Below are 25,037 nucleotides of genomic sequence, written 5' to 3'. Positions count from 1 at the left end.
AAACTCATTGGTGGTCTCAGGATAAAATCCATGTGGTTACTGTTACATATCAGGCTGTTTATGTTAGGGCTTTTGCCCAAGCTTTTTTCTTGACCCTCTTCCCAAACACCCTCTGCTTTGCTCCTCCTAACTTTTCTCTCAACTCATCATGTTCTTTTCACATCATGTTCTTTGCACAGGAGCCAAGAACACTTTACCTACTTTTTTCTGCCTTTGCCTGACCTCTTAGCCTGCACTAGGTGCCTAGAACAGAACACATATTACACCCAAAGAGAAGTTTTTGATATGGAGATCTGTATTGTCTTTTACTAATGTTATGATTACAAAAAAAAAAAAAAAGGAAAAATAGATTATCTTGATACTTGAATTATGACTTCACAGGAATATGGCCAAGCACATGAATCCCAATGAAGAAGGTTGGGTAGGGTGTGGTGGCATCTTAACTTTCCACACTGAGTCATGACTTAACTCCTTGGTGCTTTTTCTCTTTTTCTTCCAGCTGTACTGTGTTCCTCCTGTTCTAGAGTTTAATAAGAAGCAACAGCAGGGCAACTGGATGGCCATTAGGCCATCGACTCTTGGTTTCAGCTCAGGTCATGATCTTGCAATTGTGATAGGAGCCCTGTGTCGGGCTCTGTGCTGAATGTGAAGCCTGTATGAGATTCTCTCTCTCTCTCTCTCTCTCTTTCTCCCTTTCCCCCCAATTTCTGTGTGCTCTCTTGCTCTCTAAAAAAAAAGAAGAATATGAAGCAACAGCAAGGATGGGGATAAAAATAATGTACATAATCTTCTCCAAAGAACAAATTTCTGTTATTTGTAGTTTTTTTTTTTTTTTCTTTCTGACATTCTTTTACAGGTTTCCCCCAGGCAGGCTAGACAGGCAAAAGAGAATAGTATTTAGAAATATTTCTATAAATTACTCAACACAGACATTGTAGAATCCTGACTTATTAAAAAAAGAGTATTTCTCTTTTTGGTCTCTTATAATGGACATGGGTTTTATTGCTTGAGATTTCTGGATATTCAGGGTGGGGACATGAAGGGAAGGAAGGATACCACTGCTTTTTATTTCATGTATTCACATAAATCATAATCATCCACTTAATTTGCTATAATTTTCTCAATTATAGAAAAGGAATATAAACGTTGAATTTTTTTGGGGGGGTGAAGCGGCTTAAATTAATATTATAAAATACTTTGAAGCTGGACACTTACTATCTTCAAAAATGTGAATTAAAATATGTCCTCCCCACAAATAAGTTCATGGTATAATTCCCTAAAATGTTACCTAACAGTAAAAGTAAGTCGTGCTGTGAAAGCCACATAAATAATAAATTGCTATCCTCTAACCCATATTAGCTTTCCTGAGATTCTTTTGTAGTTACTTTAGAAAATACAACATCAGCAAAACAAGGATTGAAACCCCTCAGAACTTAGACTTATGCTTTAAAATTAAGGGTTGATTTTTTTTTTCTTCACATTTTTCAAAACAAAAAGACTTTGTTTTGCAGCCTGGGCTCTGGACCTACACACTGAACAATACCCATCATTCTCTTCAAGCCTTGAAAATGACAGTGACCTCTCGCGCCTCCAGCTCAGCCATGCTCCCTGCTACTGTAGAAGCCTTTGTGGAAAGAGACAGCACCCGTTTTCCCCATCCTGTGATGATTTATGCAAATGTGAGAAAGGGGATTTATCCCATTCTGAATGCCACTGTTACTGCTACAATTGAGCCAGAGGCTGCAGATCCCATTGTGCTGAAACTTTTTGACAATGGAGCAGGTAACAGGGAATGCCATGCCATGCCATTTTTCATGTTCTCAAGAGCTGCTGTTGTGTTAGGATGCTCAATCTTAAGCTTATCTGTAAAGTTCTTTCAATTCAATTTTTTTTCTCATCCAATCTTTTGAGATTCTCAAGTCCTTAGAGAGTCACTGACATACCAAGTAGCTACCAGTCACATCTACACAAAGAAAGAGAATGTAAACTTGGGAAGAGTCTCCTTGAGGTTCTTCAGTGTGGCTGTGGGGCTGTAGAGTGAGCAAAAGTGGAGGAGGAAGGAGCTTAACGCCTAGGTCTTGGCTCTTAGTTGGCCAGTAACACTAGCAACATGATGAGGTCACACAGAAAAGGCTTATGTGTCCTTGTGACATGCCCATATTTCTCTAAGATTCACCAGCTTTATTATTCATTGAAATAATAAGATTGGATAATAAAATAGCAGATGAAAACCCAAGAAGTAAGATGCAGTGGTAGTCTCCTCAACTCAGTTGTCAAAAGAAAATTGGAAATTGAACTTGTGACCCAGGAGATAACCCCAGACTATTCTTTAACCAAGTAGCAGGGTTAATAAGAGGGCAGAGCCAGTGTGTTTACATGTATGATTTGCTCACAAGACAACCAGGCCAGCAAGCCTAGTGGGAAGTGCTCTTTCTGCACCTAGAGTTCAGAGCCTCATCATCATACATCACAGACAGAATAGCATCAGGCCAGGAAATAGCAGCACCTAGACTCAGAATTTCTGACTAACTCTTTTTGACTTAAAAATGGACTCCTCTGCTGTTTTATCTTTCCTATTCCATTCTTTCCCTAAACTAAATTCTCAGAATGGCAATAGACCTCAAAGTCTATGTTGGCAGCCACAGGTGTTTGATCTACTAAAAAACTATACTCTTGCTTCAAAAATAAAATTTTTTTTCAAGAGTCTTAGGTTTGGCAACCCATTAGCATTTTGCCATGGCCATCTTACATGACATTTATGAAACAAAAGTTCTTTTAAAGGATTTTAGTTTAAATCTACCTCAGAGGGACACCAAAGAAGTTCTCTCATTTTGCCTATTGGAATGGATTCAAATGAACTTCTCATGCTCTGATTGCTTATCCATGGTCACACCTTTTAGTTTTTGTATATCATCCAAAAATGCACTTTGCAGAATACTTCTCCTTTGCTTCAGCCTGTGGGCCAGCCTGGAGAATAGATCCTGTTCTCTTAGGAGAGCTCACCTGAGTTAGCTCAATAGCTTTTATGTTTATTCCCTGAAACCATTTCATTTATTTGATGTCTAAATTTATACTCTAGAGGCAACTGGTGGCTCAGTCCATTAAGCATCAGACTCTTGATTGTGGCTCAGGTTGTGATCTCAGGGTCATGAGCTCAAGCCCAGTGTTGGGCTCTGTGCTGGGAGTGGAGCCTGCTTAAGATTCTCTCACTCTAACTCTCCTAATACTAAACATATTAAATAGCCAACACTTATTTTTATAATGGAAGTAGTATTTATCTGCTGACAAATTCATGAACGGTGATAAAATGTACACTTATTAAATGCCTTATAATTTAAAATGTGCTTTCTCATGAACACTCTGAGATAATCCTCACAATAGCCCTGTGAGATAAGTTGTCTCGTTTTAAAGATAAGAACACTGAGGCTCAGAGAGATTGTTTTATAGCTACTGAGTGCTGGATCCAGACCTTACAATCAAGTCTTACGACTCCCAAGCTAGTATTCTTTTCCATTTCTTTCTTACTCAAGGATTAAAAGAGATGGCAATAGTAACTGTGGCATGGAGAGAATTTTCTTCATCATTTCTTAACAAAGATAGACTTGATTAATCAGTAAATCACTAAATACCAAGATTTTATTTCTTTCCAATAGATAAAAAATATCTAGATTTACTATAATAGTAAATTGCTCAGCACTTTTTATTTTAATTCAATATACTTCTACTTTTCTCATGTTAAGGAGCAGCCCTGCCTCTGTAGTGGGAATTTGAGAACATTTTCATGGTGATACAGTGTTTAGAGTCCAAGGGCCAAATAGGTGGTGTGAACTGACTCTAGGATAGGATAAGCCATTTGCCCAGGGTGATAGTGAATGTATCCTGAGCTTGGGTTAAACTATACCTCCCACTGCTACCCTTGATTCTAGGCCTCCCCACTATTCAATCATGGACTTGGTTGGAATTGAACTGCTCTCTAAGGATGAGTGTAAAAGGAAAGAAGTCCAGCACTGGCCAAGCTTTCCAAACGCCTCCTGAAGCAAAGCACAATGGATAGAACCAAAGCCCGTCAAACCCCAAGTCACTAAACCCCTCAGAATCTAGAACAATAGTTTCATGTACCCTCTAATAAGGAAATTAAATAATTTCACACTACTTTATCAACTACAAGTTTTTTTTTTTTTAATCAGGGCTGTTGGACACTTATAAATCCCTTGAAATTGCATGAAATGTATATATGTGTATCTATGTTTATTTCCTGGGAACAGGATAGCTTTTATCTCAAAGGAGTCTATGATAATAAACAAAAAGAATATGCTTGATTTCCACGAAAAACTTGTATTATTTTCAACGATAAGAAGGAGAGCTCTTACCCTATTATTATTTTCAACGATAAGAAGGAGAGCTCTGATTGGTAAATGTTTTATTAGCACTGAAGTATAACTCACTCACCTTCAGAAAATAATTTTTCAGAGGTTAAGGAACCACATGGAGTAGTTAAGGAGCCATTGGATTTTAATATTAAAAGTAGTTATGACCATGACTATATTTGTTAAGATGGGAAGAATGGAGAAGAGCTTATTTCTTATTGATTTAATTAAATATTAGTAAACTGTGATGACAAGTATTGACACTGAGGTGTTGGTTTTTTTTTTTTTATACATGCAGGTGCTGATATTATAAAAAATGATGGAATTTACTCGAGGTATTTTTTCTCCCTTGCTGTAAATGGTAGATATAGCTTTAAAGTGCATGTCAGTCACTCTCCCAGCATAAGCAGCCTAGCCTACTCTATTCCAGGGAGTCGTGCTATGTACATACCAGGTTACATAGCAAACGGTAAGAATCATGAACACCATTATTTGAATAACACCATTTAATGTATATATCTCTGGTGTGTGTGTGTGTGTGTGTGTGTGTGTGTGTGTGTGTGTATTAGAGATAGGAGTAAAAGAAACAGAGATGGAATTTCAAAACTATGCTTAAGTCAATGTATGATTTGTTGCTATCTCTTCGATCCTCAGTGATTCATGGTAGTGAATCAGGAAGCAATAGATAATTCCCCAGATTTTGTATCTTCATTTTAGTCATTATTTTGAGCTCTTTCTTGTGGTTGTTTCATCAGAATTACTAACGGATAGAGATTTATTGAGTTTTTTCTCAGTTATAGCTCCTGTATTTCCTCTAGAGAGGTTTAGGCAAGGAAAAGAGGCGAAAGTTGTTAGCAGTTGAAAGAAGGAATAAATATGAGTTTAGATGTTACAGACAACTGAGTGATTGCTGAAGATGTCCTGTCTTCCTTCAAGAGAAAAACACCAAATAACTAGAAGATACACATATTTTCTTAACACCATTGTTATAGTTCCTGAAGGCAACTGGTGGTTAAAGTACAAAAGACAAACAAAAGTATGCTATAATTATTTTTAACAATCTCAAAAACATTTCTAAATGTTATTTCCAAAACTGCAGAATCTTTATGAACACTTTTCATGAATTTTAGCAGCTACAACTGATCATTTGGACTATTTCATGACATGACTATATTTTTGGTCTTTATGCACTTTTAAGTAGAAAATAATCAAGATGTTCCAATGAATTTGCATCTCCTGATCATTTCAGTGTTGCCTAAAACATAATTTACTCTCCTGTGTATTTACTTTGGTTTACTTCAAAACCAGTATAAATCAAATTGCAAGGTAACATGGTTTTATGGCATAGATAGGATTTCCCATCTAGCTCTAATATTTTACTTATAAATAAATATTCCTTCTTTCGTTTATACATCAAACATTTTTGAAGGCTTACTAGGTGACAGGCTTAGTCCTAGGAACTTGGGATAGCAGGTAGAAAAACACTTGATTCCTACTGAGGAGCTCGAAGTCTAGTCGACTATCTAGTCTAGTACCTTTTTAAAATCCAGGAGTTTAAAGTTTACACATACCGGCCTCTAGCATACAGTGAGATTAGAAAAGTAATATTCAATTGTGCTTTTCCTGAGTATTTTGTAGAGGCTCTTAGCAGCACAGAAAGGAAAAGGTAGGTTTTCCTAGGCATGCCTACTCAGTATAACATTCACTTTAGCAGCTCACTTTTTGATGACCAACTTGAGCTCATATTTCATTAAAAAACTGGAGCTGCTCTATTTTAATACCACCAAATCTCCAGACACAGCAGTGTACGCATCCTTCTCCTCACCAAAAGCCAGCATCTGGATCTGCTCTGGATCCCATCCATAGGGCTTGAGAGCTCACCCTTGCATGATCCCACTCTACTGACCCCTCTGAGCAGCATTCAAGTGTGATTTACCATCCCATATTTTAAAAAATTCTATTGTTGGTCACCCTTCAGATACTGTCCACCTCCCTGCCATCTACTTCCTTGACATTAATCTAAACCTGCTGACTGAACTTTCTCACCTCCAGTTTACAACACTGTGCACCACAGTCTGACTTCCACCCAAATGCCTCCACTGGAGTGACTCCAGTTCTAGTCACCAATGAACATTCTGCTGTTAAATCCAAAGAACATATTTCCATCCTTGTTTTATCTGACCTCAGCAGTGTCTGACACAGCTGATTGATTTCTCCTTTGTCATTTCCTGGCTTCTAGGATTACCTCTTATGCTCTGGAATTTTTTTTGTGAGGCTCCTTTTCTGGCTCTTCCTTTTCTAACAAGCCTCTAAGTGCTGACAATCCTCAGAGATCATGCCTAACCTTCTTACCCTATCATCTGGAGCCACACTGCCTGGGTTTGGAATCTCATTCTTCAATCTACTACTAGTTGTGTGACTTTGGGCAAGTTACTTAGCTTCTGTTTGCCTCAGTTTCATCATCTTGAAAATAGGGGGGGGGGAGGGGAGTAATAATTGTACCCTCCTGTAGCATTGCTAGGAAAATTAAATACTCAATACATATAAGGTAGGTAAATGAGTTCCTGGCACATAGTGAACCAGGCACCCAATCAATGCTATTTATTATTATAGTTGAGATTGTTATTAGGTAACCTCATTAATCCATACGGTTTTAATAACATCTATATGCCTATAACTTCCCAATTCATAAGTTTAAAATTATTAGATCTAGATAAAAACATTTTTTGAGCTTGAAATCCATATCTAACTGGCTCCTTGTCACCTTCAATTAGATGTTTTAAAGGAATCACAAACCTTGTAACTTACATTTTTAGTCTCCTTCCCATTAAACTGCTTCTCCTCCCACGTTGCTCATTTTAGAAACCTGGGAGCTGCTTCTTTTTCTTTTCTACCAACTTTATCTCCTTCACCATTCCATATTAAAATCCATCACCAGCTTTTATTGATTTTATCTCTGAATCACATCTCAAACTGCCTACTTATGCCCTCCTCCCCACTGCTGTCACCCAGCCCAACCTGCCACATTCCCTGTCTGTGGCAGTGGCTGTCTTAATGGCCCCCTGCTTGCTGCACTAGAACTCATTCTCTAACGAGAGCAGCCACAGTGACCTGTTAGGAAATAAATGTGATCATGTCACTGCCCTGCTTCCCCACAGTGTGAAAGATTAAACTCTAAAGCCATTACAATGGCCCTCAAGGCCCTCTATGAGCTTCTCTCTCCTGTCTTATCTCAAACTGTTCTCCTCCTTGCTTTAATTAAATTTTTCTAATTTGCAAGGCTCTTTAGTACCTCAGAGTTTTTACACAACCTGTTCCCTCTGCCTGGGATATTACTACCTCCACTCTGCCTGGCTGTCTCCTAGTCACCCTTTAGGATACCTTTAAATGTTACTTCCTCGATACCACTAAAAATTATGAACCTGTATTATTTTTCTTCACAGCACCCTGCCTTTTTTTACTTATGTTTATCACAACTTATAAATATAGTTTTTTTAGTATGATTATAAATTCCATGATGGATACTCTTTTGTCTATGATTACTGGCTCAGCATATGCTCTCAAAATACTTATTTAGTGAAAGAATGGACAAATGAATGGATGAATGAATGAATGATGGAATAAACAAACTCAGCTTTCTAAAGATGTAGTAAAGCAAAGAAGGTTTTAAAACATCTTTCCATAATCTCTCAAACAAGCTATTTAGGAGATTGTAACTTGTTGTTTTGGCTGTTCTCTTCTTGGTCACAGGCAACATTCAAATGAATGCTCCAAGAAAATCAGCGGGCAGGAGTGAGGAGGAGCAAAAGTGGGGCATTAGCCGAGTCAGTTCAGGAGGCTCCTTTTCAGTGCTAGGAGTTCCAGCTGGCCCCCATCCTGATGTGTTCCCACCATGCAAAATTACTGACCTACAAGCCGTCAAAGTAGAAGATGAGGTGACTTTATCTTGGACAGCACCTGGAGAAGACTATGATCAGGGCCAGGGTAGGTTTCTTGGTTTCCACTACCTGTTCTTCTACAAGGTAGCATTTCTAATAAATAAGTCAGGGGTTAGTTGGGTAAAAATAGCTTTAGGGGCTTAGAGTTGACAAAGCTGCAGAGGGTTATGAAAAGCTTTGAGTTGTTGATAGGGCTTTATAATCTGGAGTCTAGGAATGGGAGCTTGTGAGCTCCCCTAGAATTGAGAAGGCCCTGGTAAGCGAACCGACACTGATCATCTAGAAATCTTGATTGGAAACTTAAATACCATATGTAAGAGTGCTCTAGTCAACAGAAATGGGTTCTGCATTACAGAGCATGGACTTCCAAATACTGGAGGCATTTAGTTTTGTGAAGATTAGATGGTGGATAGTGAACTCAAAGATTTATAAGTCAGGGTAAGAAGAATAATTCCTATGACTCATGCAAAACTTGGTGCACTTTCCACCCCCATTTCTGGCCATCACTTTTGTTAGGGAGACTAGAACCAGTTCCATTACTTGGGCTTTCTTACCCTTGTTTGGATGGACATTAATAAAGTTCTTTCTTAACATTCCCTTTTTTAAGGCCTACACTAGGCTTCAGGCTTCCAGCATCATTTCTTGATCCCTGTAGCAATTCAACAAAATAACTTTCCTCAAAGAATAACTTTTCTAACATCTTTGCCATCACCAAAACATGGTTATCATCGACTATACATTCAGTAGCTTATTTCCTGTTGCCTCTGATTGAGATTCCTGTAGGAACCAACCTTCTCTGTTGAAAGTTTATTCTGTCAATATCAGTCAATAACAGTGACCACCTTGGGCCTTTGCCAGTCTTGCTTCCAGCTTAGGTCAACGTTATTTGGCTTATAATTCTCTAGTTATTATATTCACCAGAAAGCACCTCAATAACAAATAATTCTGTGCTGCTGTGGAACATCAGTTTATAGCTTTGTCTTCCAGTTCTTTTATCAAAATCTATCTCTTCCTGTCAGAGGAGAAGGAAGTGAAATACTTTACACTCTGAATTAACAGTTTCCCTAATATAAAGATTGGAGATGTGCAATGATTGAAACTCTGGGATGGATATGTCTTTTGAATAAAGGAAAAAGCTGTAACTTACATGCCAGGAAAATATTGTTTCCATTCTGGCTTTAAGTCCTGCTTTTTGATCTTTGGCAAGTTGCTTAACCTCTATTGACCTCAGTTTCCTTATATGAAAAATAGAACTACAGATATTTATTTCATAAGGTATTGTAAAGAGGAAATGAAATGACACATATAAAATCAGAAAGGGGAGAGAAAGTGTGCCAAGTTTCCTGGGCTGCTAGTTTGTGTTGCTACTGCCTTCTCTAGCTTTTTTTTTTTTTTATCTAGAATAAGGAGCCATTATCGTTCCCATCTTTATTTAAAGGTAAGAGTGGTGCCACCTAGTGGTACCTAGTGAGAACCTAGTGTTCTCACTCTCCTCACTGCCTCAGAAACACCTAGTATTCTGAAAGAGACTAGTAAATGCAAGCTCTGGCTCCCATTACTACTAGAAATTGTTCCTTTCAAGAGCCATAAGATTTCAAGCACACTGCTGAATTAAAAGAGTAAAAAGAAAGTGTGCAGTGTTAATGGTTATTAATGGTTTGAGAAGAAGAAATACAACCATATGGGACTTTAGAATTGGTATCACAAAGGGCATTAATCAAGAGAATAAAAAGATCTTCATGCAACTTCACTGAAGAGTGGTATGATTGAAGTGGATCTGATTTGTTATAATGTCAAAACCATAAACCACAAAAGATATGTAGGGGGAATGCCTGTATGTCTATTAAGTTGTTGAAATCACTGTCATAACTGATTTGATGACTCAACAATGGCAAGATTGACCAATTAGTCATGAACAGACCAACTAGCAAATAGGTACCTATTTAATCCAGAAACCTGCTTTCATTGCCTATTTTTCCCACACAAATTATTGTCTAGAAAGGCATCCTCACCTCTATGATCAGAGTTAAAAATAATGGGAAAACATCTCTGGCTATATAATTATAAAATGTCTCTGTGACTATTCTGAAAAACTTTGTTAGCAATAAATGGATATCTCATATATGCCCAAGCATATCAGTATTTATCCAGGGGGCAGCTCTTTACTATACACAATATCCTAGAAAAGATGGCCAATTAGGTGGAATAAGCAAAACATTATCAGATCATTATTATGTTTGGGAATATTATGGAATTATGGAAATGGGTTACCTCCTTGGGTTTTCCTTAGAAGTCTAGGGTAATATAATTTCTAAAACTGAGAACCAAGCATGTTCTGCATCTCCTTTGCATTTATTTTTAGAAATTAGAGTGAAAATATATTTACTAAGCAAGTATTAATGCCCAGCACAGCGCTAAACATTTTATAAACATAATTTAAGACAGTCATTGCACTCCAAGAATTTATAATGGTATACTGAGGGGAAAAAAAGGCATAACATGGTAAAAAATCACAATTTAACACAGTGCCATTTATATGGTTTGGAAGCCACAGAAATGAAAAGACTGTAGAGATCAGTGTGGGTGAGAGCAGAGGAGAGGCCAGGTTCTTACACCAGGGAACCGGGCAGAGCCTTTGGAGGGGAGCCAGGTTACAAAAAGCACCAATCTTGTAACTCCTTCTCTACAGTGACTACCTTCCCTTCATGCCTAACAACCTTTCACTCTGAAGAGTTTTCATCATGTTCATATATAATCGTTGTTAGAATTTGTTATCCTTAAAAATTATTGAAAATGTTCTGCTTCTGAAAAAAGCCATTCGGTGACAGCAGTTGCTCTTCCCACTACCCCTTCCTCTAACCCTCAGTTATACTTCAACCCTGTAAGAATACTTAATGTAGGAGAGAACTAAATTAATCCTTAGGGGATGAACTGGATTTCCAAATGAAGAGAGGAGGTAGCACTGTTGTTGCCACCAGTGAAAACAGAGCTCCCTGAAAATGGGACCAAGTCTTCAATTTCCTGTCTCCATCCTCAATAGAAACCCAGAGCTTTCCATACTATGAATTTATTGGTAAAGATACTAATGAAGATGTAAGCTTCAGTAACTGGAAAAGTAGCAGTTATTGGGAAATAAGAAATAAGAGGGAGTATAGCCTACTGGGAGGCTGCATGGCATAGTGTTAAGGTATTGGGCTCTGGAATCAGACACATCACCTTTTACCTGTGTAACCTGAGGAAAGTTAATTTCTTTCAATTTCTGATTATTAATTTACAGAAGCAGATAGTAAGAGTAGCTATCTCAGAGCATTGCTAAGAGAATTGAATGAGGTAAGGTGCAGAGAGGGATTAAAACAGTGTCTGGCCCATATTAAGTGTTCAGTAAATATCAGCATTTGTAACATTTTGGAGACAGACGGGGTTTTAGAGATGTGCTAGTCTGACCCCTTTGTTTCAAATGTAAGGGAATGACCCTGAGAGTTTAAGTGTCTTGCCCAAGGCCACAGAGCTAATTTCATTGGTTAAAATATACTGTGAAAAAAGAGCTAGAGACCAAACCCAGAGCCTTACACCTAAGAGGTCAAAGACGCAGAAGCAGCCTGATTTCTCTTTCTCACAGGGAGAGGGGGGCCATAACAAGTACTGTAAATGGAAGGAGCCTCTCCATGAACGCATGAGTTGAGTTTGTTTTGAGTCTTTGAAGTTACATAGCTGTCCTGCACAAAGTTTAACAGATGCTAATAGTAGAATGTAATGGGATTTGGAATTAGAAGAAATGAGTTCATTTCCAGCACTACGACTTTTTTTTTTTTAATTTTTATTTATTTATGATAGTCACAGAGAGAGAGAGAGAGAGAGAGAGAGAGGCAGAGACACAGGCAGAGGGAGAAGCAGGCTCCATGCACTGGGAGCCCGACGTGGGATTCGATCCCGGGTCTCCAGGATCGCGCCCTGGGCCAAAGGCAGGCACCAAACCGCTGCGCCACCCAGGGATCCCCAGCACTACGACTTCTTAAACTGTTCACCATGGTATCACATTTAACTTCCTGAGTCCCCACCATTTTCTTTTAAAATGAGAGGATCAATTTTACACAGAGAGAGCTGTGGATATGGAAACTGTAAATGCTAAGGCTTTTGAAATATTACTTGTTTCATTATCTAGAGGACTGGGAAAGCACCATGGAGAAGTCTTTCTCCGGAGAGAACAATGGACATAGGAACAATGGTTATGTTCCACTGTGAGTGTTCTGCAAATGGTCAGCCTAGCTTCTCACTCATATCTGTGCCCTTGTATTTGAACCACAGCAGGAAGCAACTCAGCTCAAAGTGGATTCACTTTGAGGGACTTGGCTGATTGATAAACTTGAATATAAAGGCTGTATTTTGTTTTGACAACCTTCTCTAAGGTCAACCTTCTCTATTCTAATTACTCTTCCGGAGTACATATAGTCTATCAAAATTATTATAGATTTGGAAACTGCTCAAAACATAGTCATCAGAATATTTTCATTTTTTTAATTAAAACTTGGACTGTTCTATGGTTTTCATTCCTCAGAATAAAATCCTCTTTTGAAGCTGCTCTGTTCATTGTTGAATCTATTTTTAGCCATTTTATTTATTTATTTATTTATTTATTTATTTATTTATTTAGATTTTATTTATTTATTCATGAAAGACACACACACACACACACACACACACAGGCAGAGACACAGGCAAAGGGAGAAGCAGGCTTCATGCAGGGAGCCCAGTGTGGGACTGGATTCCTGGACTCCAGGATCATGCCCTGTTCTGAAGGCAGGTGCTAAACCACTGAGTCACCCAGTGATCTCCTTTTTAGCCATTTTAGAGAAGAGTTATGATATTATGAGAGTGGTCTAGTACTATACATGGATTCTCTTTTTGTATCTAGTAATTATTTGTTATTCATAATTTTGTTTTTGAATTGATTAATACATTCACATGGGTTGAAAATAAAAACAGCGTAAAAATGTGAATGTAACACTTAAAAATGTATTGAACTATACACTGGATTGTACATGCTAAAAATGGTTAAGATGATAAATTTTATGTTATGTGTAACTTACTCCAATTTTTAAAAATTAAAACAATATAAGGAAATCAAAACAATAAAATTTCTGCCCTCAGCTTCTTCAAATTTAGCTGTTCTGTAACATGCAATTTCTTAACCTATCAGTCTGCCATGAATTAATGTCATAGCACTTCACATATAATGTGAGAATCTTTCAAAAGTATAACTCCAAGTACCCTCTTCCATATTTTGTGGTTCTGCTGTCGTATATTGTACTGGCTACAGTTTTATAAAGCCTATAATGTATTGTTATAGTTTCTGTTTTAAACAAGCAATTGTCGTTTTGATAAATTTTAAAGAGAAAAAAAATGACCCTTTTTAAGTAACCCATATAGTCACCATTTCTAGTCTTCTTCCTTCCTGTAAGTCTGAATTTTTATCTATCATCATTTCCCTTGTAGCTCAGGTCTTTAGGAGAAATTCTCTCAGGATTCAATTATGTGAAAATGTGTTCATTTCACCTTCAGTTATGAGGTACATTTTCACTAGATACAAAATTCTAGGGCAATAGATTTTCCTTTCAGTACTTTAAATATGTCATTTCATTGTCTTATGGCCCTAATTTTTTTCTGATGAGAAGCCAACTATCATTCTTACTGTTATTTTCCTGAGTATAAAGTGTCTTTCTTCACCTTTGGCTGCTTTAAATTGTTTTTATCTTTGGTGTTTAACAGATTGGCCATGATGTGCCTCAGTGTGGTTTTCCTTATACATGTTCTGTTTGGGGACTGTTGAGTTTCCTGGATCTGTAGAATATTCTTTTTGACCAAATTTGCAATATTTCCAGCTAATATATCTTCAAAAAATTTCTATTCTATTCTTTTTCTTCTTTTCTTCCTGGATAATGTTGATATGATACAATATGATTATGTTTTATTCTACCCACATACACTAAATGGATATGTCAGTAGATCACAAAGATCAGTGAGATTCTGTTCAATTTTTCTCTTTGTCCTGAGTGCTACAGTTTGATTTTTATGGACTTGTCTTCAAGCTTACTGATTTTTTCTTCTTTTGTGTCCACAGTACTGTTAATCTTCTCAAAGGAATTTTTTCATTGTTTTTTTTTTTCCAATTCTAGAATTTCCATTTTCTTCCTTTTTTAAGTTTCTGTATCTCTCCTCAAGTTTCCCATCTCTTCATTTACTATATCCAATGTGTTCTGTTGACTTTCAACATATTCATCATGGTTATTTTAAAGTCCTGTCTATTAATTTCTTTTTTTTTTAAGATTTTATTTATTTATTCATGAGAGACAGAGAGAGAGAGAGAGAGAAGGAGAGAGAGAAGGAGGCTCCATGCAGGGAGCCTGACGTGGGACTTGATCCCAGGTCTCCAGGATCACGCCCTGGGCTGAAGGTGGTGCTAAACCACTGGGCCACCAGGGTTACCCCTGTCTATTAATTTCAAATTTCAGTCATTTGTGACTCATTTTATTTCTTGATATTTTTCTTAACTACATATCACATTTTTTACTTCTTTGCATGTTTACGGATGAGCATGTGGTAGTAAATTAGAGACTCTGGAATCTGTTAGATTCTTCTGAAGAGTTTTAAATTTTTTCTTTTCTTTCTTTCAGAAAGAGAAAGAGAGCAAGAGAGAGCAGGTGCATGCAGATGAGTGGGGGAGGGGACTGAGGGAAAGAGGGAAGCAGATTCCCTGTTGACAAGGGAGATGACACAAGACTTGATCTCAGGACCCTGAGATCATGACCTGAGCCAAAGGCCGATAGATGCTCAACTGACTGAGTCAACCAGGAACGCCATGAATTTTGAAATTTTTCTAATACATAGTTTGGTTCACCTTGAATTTGAGGCGGCTTGGTTTTACTTTTGAGTAGGGTTTGTCTATTTCAGTTTTACTTTTAATCCACAATATATCCCTTAATTCTGAAATCCAATCTTTATTCCTAAAGCATGGCTCTTCCAATGTTTTAATGAATATCTCCAGATATTTACCACACTCCTCTAACCTGGCAAGACTCACACTCCAAACTCTATACTTTTGGTGAGCATTAGCATAAAACTCTGCTCTGCTTTTCAGCCTTCTAGCTTTTATTTGTCCCTCTCTGGCTCCCTCAATTTTTAGCCACTCTGGCAATCCCATACTCAGTCTTCTGATTTCTCAGATCCAGAAGGTAGCTGGCTTTCAGTTCCAGCTATTCTATCTGTATGGGAGAAGGAAGTGTGTACAGAGGAAAGGCTGTATACATATGAATCATTCCTACTTTGATTTCCTTCTTTTAAAGATTGTAACACCTCTGGTTTCTGCCGATTTTAATGTGAATCAAGTCCTTCAATAGCTTGTTTCTTTTGTTGTTTTGTTTGTCGCCTTCTTTGGAGTTCATACCTGTTACCTTCTGGAGTGTTAGTCTAATAGAAGCCACATAGCCATTCAAAGAACTCAGAAATAAACTTTTACCTTTGACTTAAGTAACACATATTTTTGTCACTTAACATTTATGCTTATATCTTGCTTAAGAGGATATTTTCCATGTGGAAGTTTTTCATTTTATGTATTCAAATTTATCAATTTTTTGTTTATGGCTTCTGAATTTTGAGTCTTAATTAGAAGGGCCTTTCCTACTTCAAGACTATACTGGAATTTATCTATCATTTCCTACTACATACTTAACATTTTACATCAAATTTCTTGATCATTGTGGAGTTTACACTGAAAAAAAATGTTTGTGATATGGATCCAGTTTTATTTTTCTACATCATTTTGCCCAAATAGCGTTGTCACACACAATTTATCAAGAAATTTGTATTTTCCCCCATTAATTTGTATTTTACCTCTATCACATACTTTCTGGATGTATTGTGGCCTATTTTTAGATAGTCGCTTATTCAGGTACCAGTACTGCAATTTTTTACTTATAGAGGCATTACAGTGTTTTTATATCTGATAGGCTTAGTCCTCCCACATAGCTATTTTCTTAGTCTTTATATGGCCAGCCTTGATTATTTATTTGCCATTGAAGCTGTACAATAAGCATGTTAAAAGAGAAACTGGAGGCACTTTTAATAAAATCATGTAAAATTTACAAAATAACTTAGTGGGAAAAATGACATCTTTATTATGCTGAATCTTCCTATTCAAAAAATCTAAGTTTTTCCTCTTTTCAGGTTTCAATATGAGTTCTTATATAATGCTTTAAAGTTTTGTTCATATGCAGTTTTTTGTTGTTTATTTCTATTGTTGCTATTCTCATTAGTCATTTCTCATAGACTAGTAACCTTTCCATTTATATTTTTAAATTTCAGCTAACAGCTATGAAATAAGAATCAGTAAAAGTTTACAGAATATTCAAGATGACTTCAATAATGCCATTTTAGTGAATACATCAAAGCTAAATCCTCAGCAAGCTGGCACCAAGGAGGTATTTACATTCTCACCAAAGCTTTTCACAAATGGACCTGACCACCAACCTGATGGAGAGACACAAGAAAGCCACAGAATTTATGTGGCAATACGAGCAATAGATAAGAACTCCTTAAAGTCTGTTATATCTAACATTGCCCAAGCATCTCTGTTTATTTCCCCAAATTCTGCTCCTATTCTTACCAGAGACCATCTTATATTGAAAGGAGTTTTGACAGCAATGGGTTCAATAGGAATCATTTGCCTCACTATAGTTGTAACACATTGTACTTTAAACAGGAAAAAAAGAGCAGACAAGAAAGAGAATGGAACAAAATTAATATGAGCAAATGTACAGGGTACCTTCCTTCTTAGATATAAGACACATGGCCTTTGTGCTTTAGAAAAACATACCAATAAAGTCAAATTAACATCAGAACTATTAAATATGCTTTGAGTTTTTGTATAATACAGATCAGATTTTCACATAGTAAACAGACAAAAAATCTGTTATAACACTCATTTTTGGAAGGAAATTGGGAGAAACTTTTGAGCTTTGGCTATGCACAAAATAATAAAAATTTTTCTTTAAGGTAATGTCTTTAAAAGCAAAGGCAAGGGTAAGGTTGAACCAAAGAGTCAAGAAAGGCTTGTTTTATTGTGGAGGAAAAATAGCCCCAGGTAGAGGAAAGGAGGTTGGTATAACTGTCTATATGAAGTAATTGTTTAGTTACTTTGATTAATTTTTATTTCCCCTTATCTTTTCAGAATAGGTTGCTTGTTTATGACTAAAGATCAAACTGCATTTTATATATGAAGCCCCTCTTGTAATGTTCTTCACCTCTTGCCATTTGGTTAACTATACTACAGATCAAATCCCATTGCTAGTGCTCAAAGAGATCTTTGTTCACTTTGAGAGTTAACATTGAAATGTAGGTATATTACCCTAGTTCCCTGATACTAGTTTTGTAACAGAGGTGTATTGAATTTATTGCATATGAATTTGTATTGCCTTGGGTATTATTCAATAAAAATGGTTAAAATTCTCATAAGGCTTTAAGTAAAGAATGAAAGACATAGTTGTGAGCTTATTTTAATACATATACAGGCTATATAGTTTTATTTCAACCAAAGAAGAAGCCATGGGGGACCATGGGAGAGGGAGAAACTGACCTTTGTAAATGATTAACTGATTCTATCTTTTGTTTAAAGAAGATTCTAGGAATCCTTTCTCCATCAAAGTTTATTTACCTATGGGAGCCGGAGTTGTAGGGTTGGTGAATAGAGGGTGAAGCATGGTCAAAAGGAAATAAAAATCATCTTTCATCTAATTTTACTATCCTTATTTTTTTAAGATTATTGAGCAATAGAGTAATTTGCCTTGTATATTAAAGAACTTTAAACCTTATTGGATAAATACAAATAATAAGGTGGAACAGATATATTTTAAAACCAGGACCTAAAAATGAAAATTAGATTAAGTTCTGGAGAAGCAGGGAGGGAATTGTGGGAAGCTGGAACAAGAGGAAAGAGAAAGAAGCATAGGGCCTGTGTCAGAGATTCAGGAGAGTGCTGGGGAGTAAAATGACCAGCAAATCTCTGTACCAAGGCTGCCTCTTTGCAGCTTAGACTACGTCCAAGGTCTGACCAGTTATATTCTAAGTCTCACAGTGCCTAAATGTTTGCAGATGCAGACTTCAAGTCCCTAGGCAGCTCAGTCCCTCCTCCCTCTCTTGCCATTATGCCTGCTAGCCTGGGATTTGCTTCTCTGTAGCTTCAATGAGCTGATACTATACAGTACTGAAGTGGGATGTGGTGAGTCTTAAGTCTTTAAATGTTTCCCTCATTTTATAGATAGGAAAATTAAAGGGTTAAGGGAGTAACCCAAAGCACTGTGCTGGTTAACAGCAGAGGTATTTAGGTATAGAGCCAGGTTCTCATACTACTCCTTCACTCCTGTCTATTTAAGAAGGTGTGGGAAGATAGTAGGGATTATTCCTAGAAATGTTTAACTCTTTCAAAATCAGCAGAATGGTTCTAGCTTTAAGAAACTGAGTTCATTTGTTTTTCTATCTTGTGTGTATAGGAATGAATAAATGGACTTAAATCCAGAAATTAGTGAATTGAAAGAGGCAAAACTAATACAGATTAAAGATGCTAAAGTGAGAAACTGAAATATATTATAGCAGGGTAGAAAGGATGAGCTCATAAAGTGGATAAAGCAGAAAAATGTTCAGTGGCTGTGAGGGAATGAAGCATTAGACAATAAGAAAGATGTAATAAACAGGGGAAAATATTGATTTAGAGATCCTAGCAATCATCAATATAACAGAGACACTGAAAAGGGAGGTGACATTGATCCTGACCAAATGGTAGAAAATAAAATAGACCAGAGTTGGGCCAAGGAGAATAAGGGACTATGAAGCATTGGTTACTGGTGAACTACCACATGAATAGTGACATCATTAAAGATTTGATCTGAGATTGTAAGAGGAGGAAAAATGTGAGCCAGATACTCAATTATCTGGGAAAATAAAGAGAAGTCTAGGGAATGAAGGTGACATATGCAGGTATTATTATTATCTTCCAATACCAGGATGGTTGTTGTTATGCAATAAATAGAAATTTGTTTTAAAAACTGAGGGGAATATCCCCTCTATTTTTTGCCCTATTATTTTAGGGCTAGCAAAGGAAGGTTAAATCTCAATGGGAGTGAGAGAGAAGTAAGAGTCAAATTTTAGGGGATGATGGGGCACTTGGGTGGCTCAGTCAGTTAAGTGTCTGCCTTCAGCTCAGGTCATGATCTCAAGGTCTTGGGATCAAGCCCTGCCTCAGGCTCCCTGCTCTATGGCCCTCTCACTCTGCCTGCCACTCTTCCTGCTTGTGTACTCTCCCTCCCCTCAAGTAAATAAATAAAATCTTCAAAAAGAAAAAGAAAAAAAATTTAGGGATTGAGTTAATATAGCTTATGCACTAAGCAGATTGCTGATGTGTGCACTGTTCACTGCCCCAAAAATACATTTACATTTGCATGTTAGTACCAGAAAGTCTGTCAAAAAGTTATTTTATTTGCTTTAGGTTTTGTCTTCCACTACAATATAATGATTCTTAGAAGTATTGATCCCTAAAAATATCATTCATTTAAAACTTAATGTGACAAATCCAATTGCACTAATGGCAGAGTTGCTCATATCAAACTAATCCTCTTGCCATACTCTTAAAAAAAATACATCCCTTTGAAGGCACTAGCTACCAGCAAAATTAGGTGAAACTGGTAGAAACCCTTGGAAAAAAGGAAGCAATCCAGGTGAGATCCACATTTAACTAGCTTTTCCCTCTGAAGGGATTCCCAATTTGATCACAGCATCTGGATAGAGTTTAAGCAGAAAGCAGCAGACTTACTGGATTGACAAGCCAGAGGTAAGAGCTCTGGGTTGCCAAAGCATTTAGAAATTGAGGGAGGAGGGCAGCCCCGGTGGCGCAGCAGTTTAGTGCCGCCAGCAGCCCAGGGCATGATTCTGGAGACCCTGGATCGAGTCCCGCATCAGGCTCTCTGCATGGAGTCTGCTTCTCTCTCTGCCTCTCTCTCTCTCTCTGAATAAATAAATGAAATCTTAAAAAAAAAAAAAAAGAAATTGAGGGAGGAAATCCCAAAAAGGGAGAAATCACAAAAGGCAATTCTTCAATCTGCATCCTCACAATACTTAGGTGAGTCCTAAACTGCAAAGGAATCTAATAGAAAACAAGAGCTTGGCGGTGAAAAGAGCTAACCAGAGATTTCAGCAACTGCCCAGTTCTGGGGAGAAAATGTTTAAAGTTCAACCCCACTCAAGTTAGAAAGCCCTGGTAAGAACCTTGTGTTTTCATTGAAGCTCCAGAAGGGTCCTATTAGGGGTAAGAACCACATCCTCAGACTAAGAGTTATGCCCTAGAACAAGAGCAAAACAAATAGATCTGCTCTGACAAAGCCTAAAACCAAGTCTCCACAGAATCAAGATGATTCACAATAATTAAACTACTGCTAGAACATAACTCAGAAAAAGAAAACATATAGAATCTCTACAACACATCATGCAGTATCTAAGAAAAAACTGACATGCCAACAAGCAGGAAATGGGTCCCATAATTAATAAGAATAAAAATCTGTCAACAGAAGATGCAAAATTGATCCAGATTTGCAATTAGCAGACAATAAGCTGACAATAAGTATTACAAATATGATAAAGAAATTATGGGAAAAGATAGGTGTAAGTAACAAATAGAGAAGACATTTCAGGAAAGATGCCAAAATTCTTTAAAAATAAGCAAATGAAAATACTAAAATAGAAAAATAACAATGGATGAAAGAAGATTTTTGTAGTGTATTAGCAACAGACTGGTACGACAGTAGGAAGGATCAGATGACTTGAAAATAGGAAAATAGAAATCATGCAACTGAAGCATTTCATTTTTTAAAAATGGAAAAGTCAAAATGACCTGTGGAACATTATCTAGTAGTTTGGCATACATATAAATACGTCCCACAAATAGAAGGAGGAAAAATGGAGCACAAAAATATTCAAAGAAATATTTGTTGAAATTTTTCCAAATTTGACTTAAGCTATCAACCCATGGACCTAAGATGCTCCGTAAATCTAACACAGATTTATGCAAAGAAAATAACACTTCAGTATATCATAGGAACTGGAACTAGTTACTCATCAGAAACAACTGAGGCCAGAAGACAATGAAATAACATCTTTGATTACTGAAAGGAAAATATGTCAATGCAGAATGCTATATTGAGCAAAAATTCCTTTCAAAATGAAGCAAATAAGAGCTGAAATCATGTTCACCAGCAAGAAATACCAAATTTCTTTACTCTAAAGGAAAAATGATGTCTGGTGAAAATACAGAGCTACAGTATGGCATGAAGATCACTGGCAATGATAACTAGGTAAATGTAATATATTGTTGGTTTCTTTACTTTTAATTCCTTTAAAAGACAATTAACTGTTTAAAGTAAAAGTAAAAACAATGTATTATTTTATTAATAACGGAATTAAGACATTGACAGCTAGAGCAGAATAGACAGGTGACTATTACTGCAGGTAATAGTATGGACTCATACGGTTGAAAGGTACTTAAATTACACTTCAAGTTGTATATTAAAGTAGACTGGGATAAATTAAAGATGCATATTATAACCCCCTTGCCACTCATTAATAATAGAGAAAGATATACCTAAAATGCTAATAAATTGAATAAAATGGAACACTAAAATTAACCAATTAACACAAAACAATTTAAGTAGAATAAAGGAATAAAGAACAGAGGAAAATAACAGAAAGCAAATAGAAAGACGGTAGACTTAAAGCCAGCTAAATTAATAATTATATTAAATATAAATGGACCAATTGCTTCTCTCAGTCTTTTGGTTAAGATCAAGTGTAAATATAAATGGACTAAACACTTAAAAAGCAGAGATTTTCAGACTTGATTAAAAAAAAGCAAGATTCAACTATATGGAATTTACAACAGGTTCATTTTAAATATAAAGACATAGAAATTGAAAATGAAACAAAGATATGGTATATTATGCAAATTCTAAGCATAATATAGCCAGTGTTAGTATATTACTATAAGACAAAATTGGCCTTGAGAAAGGAGAGAAAAAGAGTGTAATTTTATAATGATAAAAAAATAAATTCACTAAGATGATATAGCAATCCTACATGTGCATGTGCCTATTAACAGAGCTTCAAAATACCAGAAATAAAAACTGGCAAAACTAAAGGGAGAAATAGAAAAACCAACAATCAACCTTGGAGACAAAAATTTCCCACTATTGAAAATTGTGGCAACTAGGTAGAAACACTCAATAAGAATAGAACATCATTCAAATGAAACAAGAATTTGAACATTATCAATTATTTAACCTTGATGTTTACAAAACACTGCAACTAACTAGTGCACAGTACACATTCTTTTTAAGTGCTCATGTAACAGTCACTACATGAGATCATGTGCTAGGCCTCTGCTTTTGGCTCAAGTCATGATCCTGGGGTCCTGGGATCGAGCCCCATGTCAGGCTCCCTGCTCAGTGGAGAGTCTGCCTCTTCCTCTCCCTCTGCCTGCCACTCCCTCTGTTTGTGCTCTCTCACACATTTTCTCTCTCTCTGTCAAATAAATAAACAAGATCTTAAAATAAATAAATAAATTAAATAAATAAATAAATAGATAAATAAATAAATAAAGTTGGAACAACTATATATATGTTTGGGAAAATAATTTTACTCCTACCTTATAAAAATATGAATTCATGATGAATCATAGATATGAAAATGAATTAAGATACAAACTTCTAGAAAAAATATGTTTTCACAACTATAGTATAGAAAGATTCCTTAGAACAGAGAAAACCCTAAACATAGAAGAAAAAATAAGTTGGGTTGCATCAAAACTAAGTATCTGGGGATCCCTGGGTAGCTCAGAGGTTTAGCGCCTGCCTTGGGCTCAGGTCGTGATCCTGGAGACCCGGGATCGAATCCCACATCAGGCTCCCTGCATAGAGCCTGCTTCTCCCTCTGCCTGTGTCTCTGCCTCTCTCTCTCTCTCTCTCTCTCTCTCTCAATGTCTCTCATGAATAAATAAGTAAAATCTTAAAAACAACAACAAAAACTATCTGTGCTCATGAAAGGACACTATTAATAATGAAAAGGCAATCTACAAAGTGGAAGAAATATTCACAACACATACATCTGACAAAGAAGTCATATCTAGAATATGTAAAAATGTTATAAATCAGTAATAAGGTAAAAAAAACAATAAAAATGGGCAAAATATTTAAACAGACACTTGACAAAAAGGATATATAAATGACCAATATACCCATACATAGAAAGGGTATCAACACTATCAATCATCAACACATGAAAATAATAAGTATCATGAAATACCTCTTCATTCCCACCAGAACAGCTAAAGTATAGACTGACAATAAGAAATGTCAACAAGGATGTGGAGCAATTGGAAGTCTCCTACATTGGTGAGTGTGCAACCACTTTGAAATACTGCTTGGCAGTTTCTTAAAAGTTATGCATATATCTAACCTTTGACCCAGAAATTCTGCTTCAAAAGAGATGAGAAGATATCCACCAAAAGACTTCCTCAAGAATTTTTATAGTCGTTTTATTCATAATAAACCCAAACAGGAAACAATCAAGTTTCTATTAATAGAATGGATAGAACAAATGTTGCTATTTGTATGACTTCACAAGGCATTCAGGGACAAAAAGAAACAAACAACTGGTACATGCAAGAATGAACATGAGTCTCAGAAGGATTACCTTGAGCTAAAGAAGGCTGACTCAAAGGAACACATACTGTATTATTGTACTTATAAGTTCAAGGACAATAATATTCTCTGGACACAGAAATCAATCGCTTGATTGATCTCAGAAGTGTTGGAGTTGGCTGTAAAGGGCACAAGGAGGCTTTCTGGAACAATGAAAATTTATATATATATTGATTGGGGTGGTGGTTTACATGGCTGTATACATTTGTCAGCATTCATTTATCTGTGTACATTTGATCTATAAATTTTACCTCAAAAGAAAAAAAATTTTACCTCAAAAGAAACAATATAAATGAATTTATTATATCCTTACCTTTATAGCAATGGTTCTCAACCAGAGGTGATTTTGCTTTTCCAGGGTATATTTGGAAATAACTGTGGACATTTTTTATTTCATAGGCAAATTAGTTCTCTAGTGAGTAGAGGCCAGGGATGCTGCTAAACATCCTACAATGCAGAGGACAGCCCCTACAACAAAGAATGACTCAATCAAAAATGTCAATAGTTCCAAGATCGAGAAACCTTGCTCTATAGAGAAGAAGTGAAAGGAGTCATTTATAAGGATATTTGATACATTAATATAATAAAAAGTGGCCTTAGTGAGGGGGCAATGGGACACAAAACTGTGAAGCAGATTTAAGTGAAGTTGAGAGACAAGAATGAAGTAAAAAAATATTATTTTTTTAAAGATTTTATTTATTTATTCACAATAGAGAGAGAAAGAGAGAGAGAGAGGCAGAGACACAGGCAGAGGGAGAAGCAGGATCCATGCAGGGAGCCCGATGTGGACTCGATCCCCGGTCTCCAGGAGGGCACCCCGGGCCAAAGGCAGGAGCCAAACCACTGCATCACCCAGGGATCCCCTGAAAAATATTTTAAATAAAATAAAGATGATCCATGTTAGAGGATCCAAATTCAAAAATTTGGTAGAAAATATAACT

The 25,037-nt window shown here is 36.5% G+C and overlaps 2 protein-coding genes across 4 annotated transcripts in view; one reads left to right on the top strand and one right to left on the bottom strand.

Moving 5' to 3' along the window:
- CLCA2 (chloride channel accessory 2) overlaps positions 1 to 17,812 on the top strand; it is a 39,531-nt gene extending 21,719 nt beyond the window's left edge. Inside the window, exons 11-15 of one of the 3 annotated variants that reach the window (XM_049111718.1) lie at positions 1,512 to 1,782; positions 4,666 to 4,836; positions 8,118 to 8,351; positions 9,707 to 9,743; positions 16,664 to 16,781. In XM_049111718.1, the coding sequence (XP_048967675.1) occupies positions 1,512 to 1,782; positions 4,666 to 4,836; positions 8,118 to 8,351; positions 9,707 to 9,711 (681 nt within the window). In that variant the 3' untranslated portion in view covers positions 9,712 to 9,743; positions 16,664 to 16,781. Of the gene's footprint in view, positions 1 to 1,511; positions 1,783 to 4,665; positions 4,837 to 8,117; positions 8,352 to 9,706; positions 9,744 to 16,663 lie in introns of all 3 variants that reach the window. The other 2 variants (XM_025417759.3, XM_035717177.2) reach the window with 2 other exon arrangements.
- The window catches only part of ODF2L (outer dense fiber of sperm tails 2 like), a 120,138-nt gene that overhangs the window by 74,783 nt on the left and 20,318 nt on the right, over positions 1 to 25,037 (bottom strand). The gene's annotated exons all lie outside the window — the stretch shown is intronic.

The sequence above is a fragment of the Canis lupus genome, chromosome 6 (genome assembly GCF_003254725.2).
Source record: "Canis lupus dingo isolate Sandy chromosome 6, ASM325472v2, whole genome shotgun sequence".
Classification (NCBI taxonomy): domain Eukaryota; kingdom Metazoa; phylum Chordata; class Mammalia; order Carnivora; family Canidae; genus Canis; species Canis lupus.
Note: the sequence above shows the minus strand (reverse complement) of the source record. Positions and strands in the feature narration are given on the sequence as shown.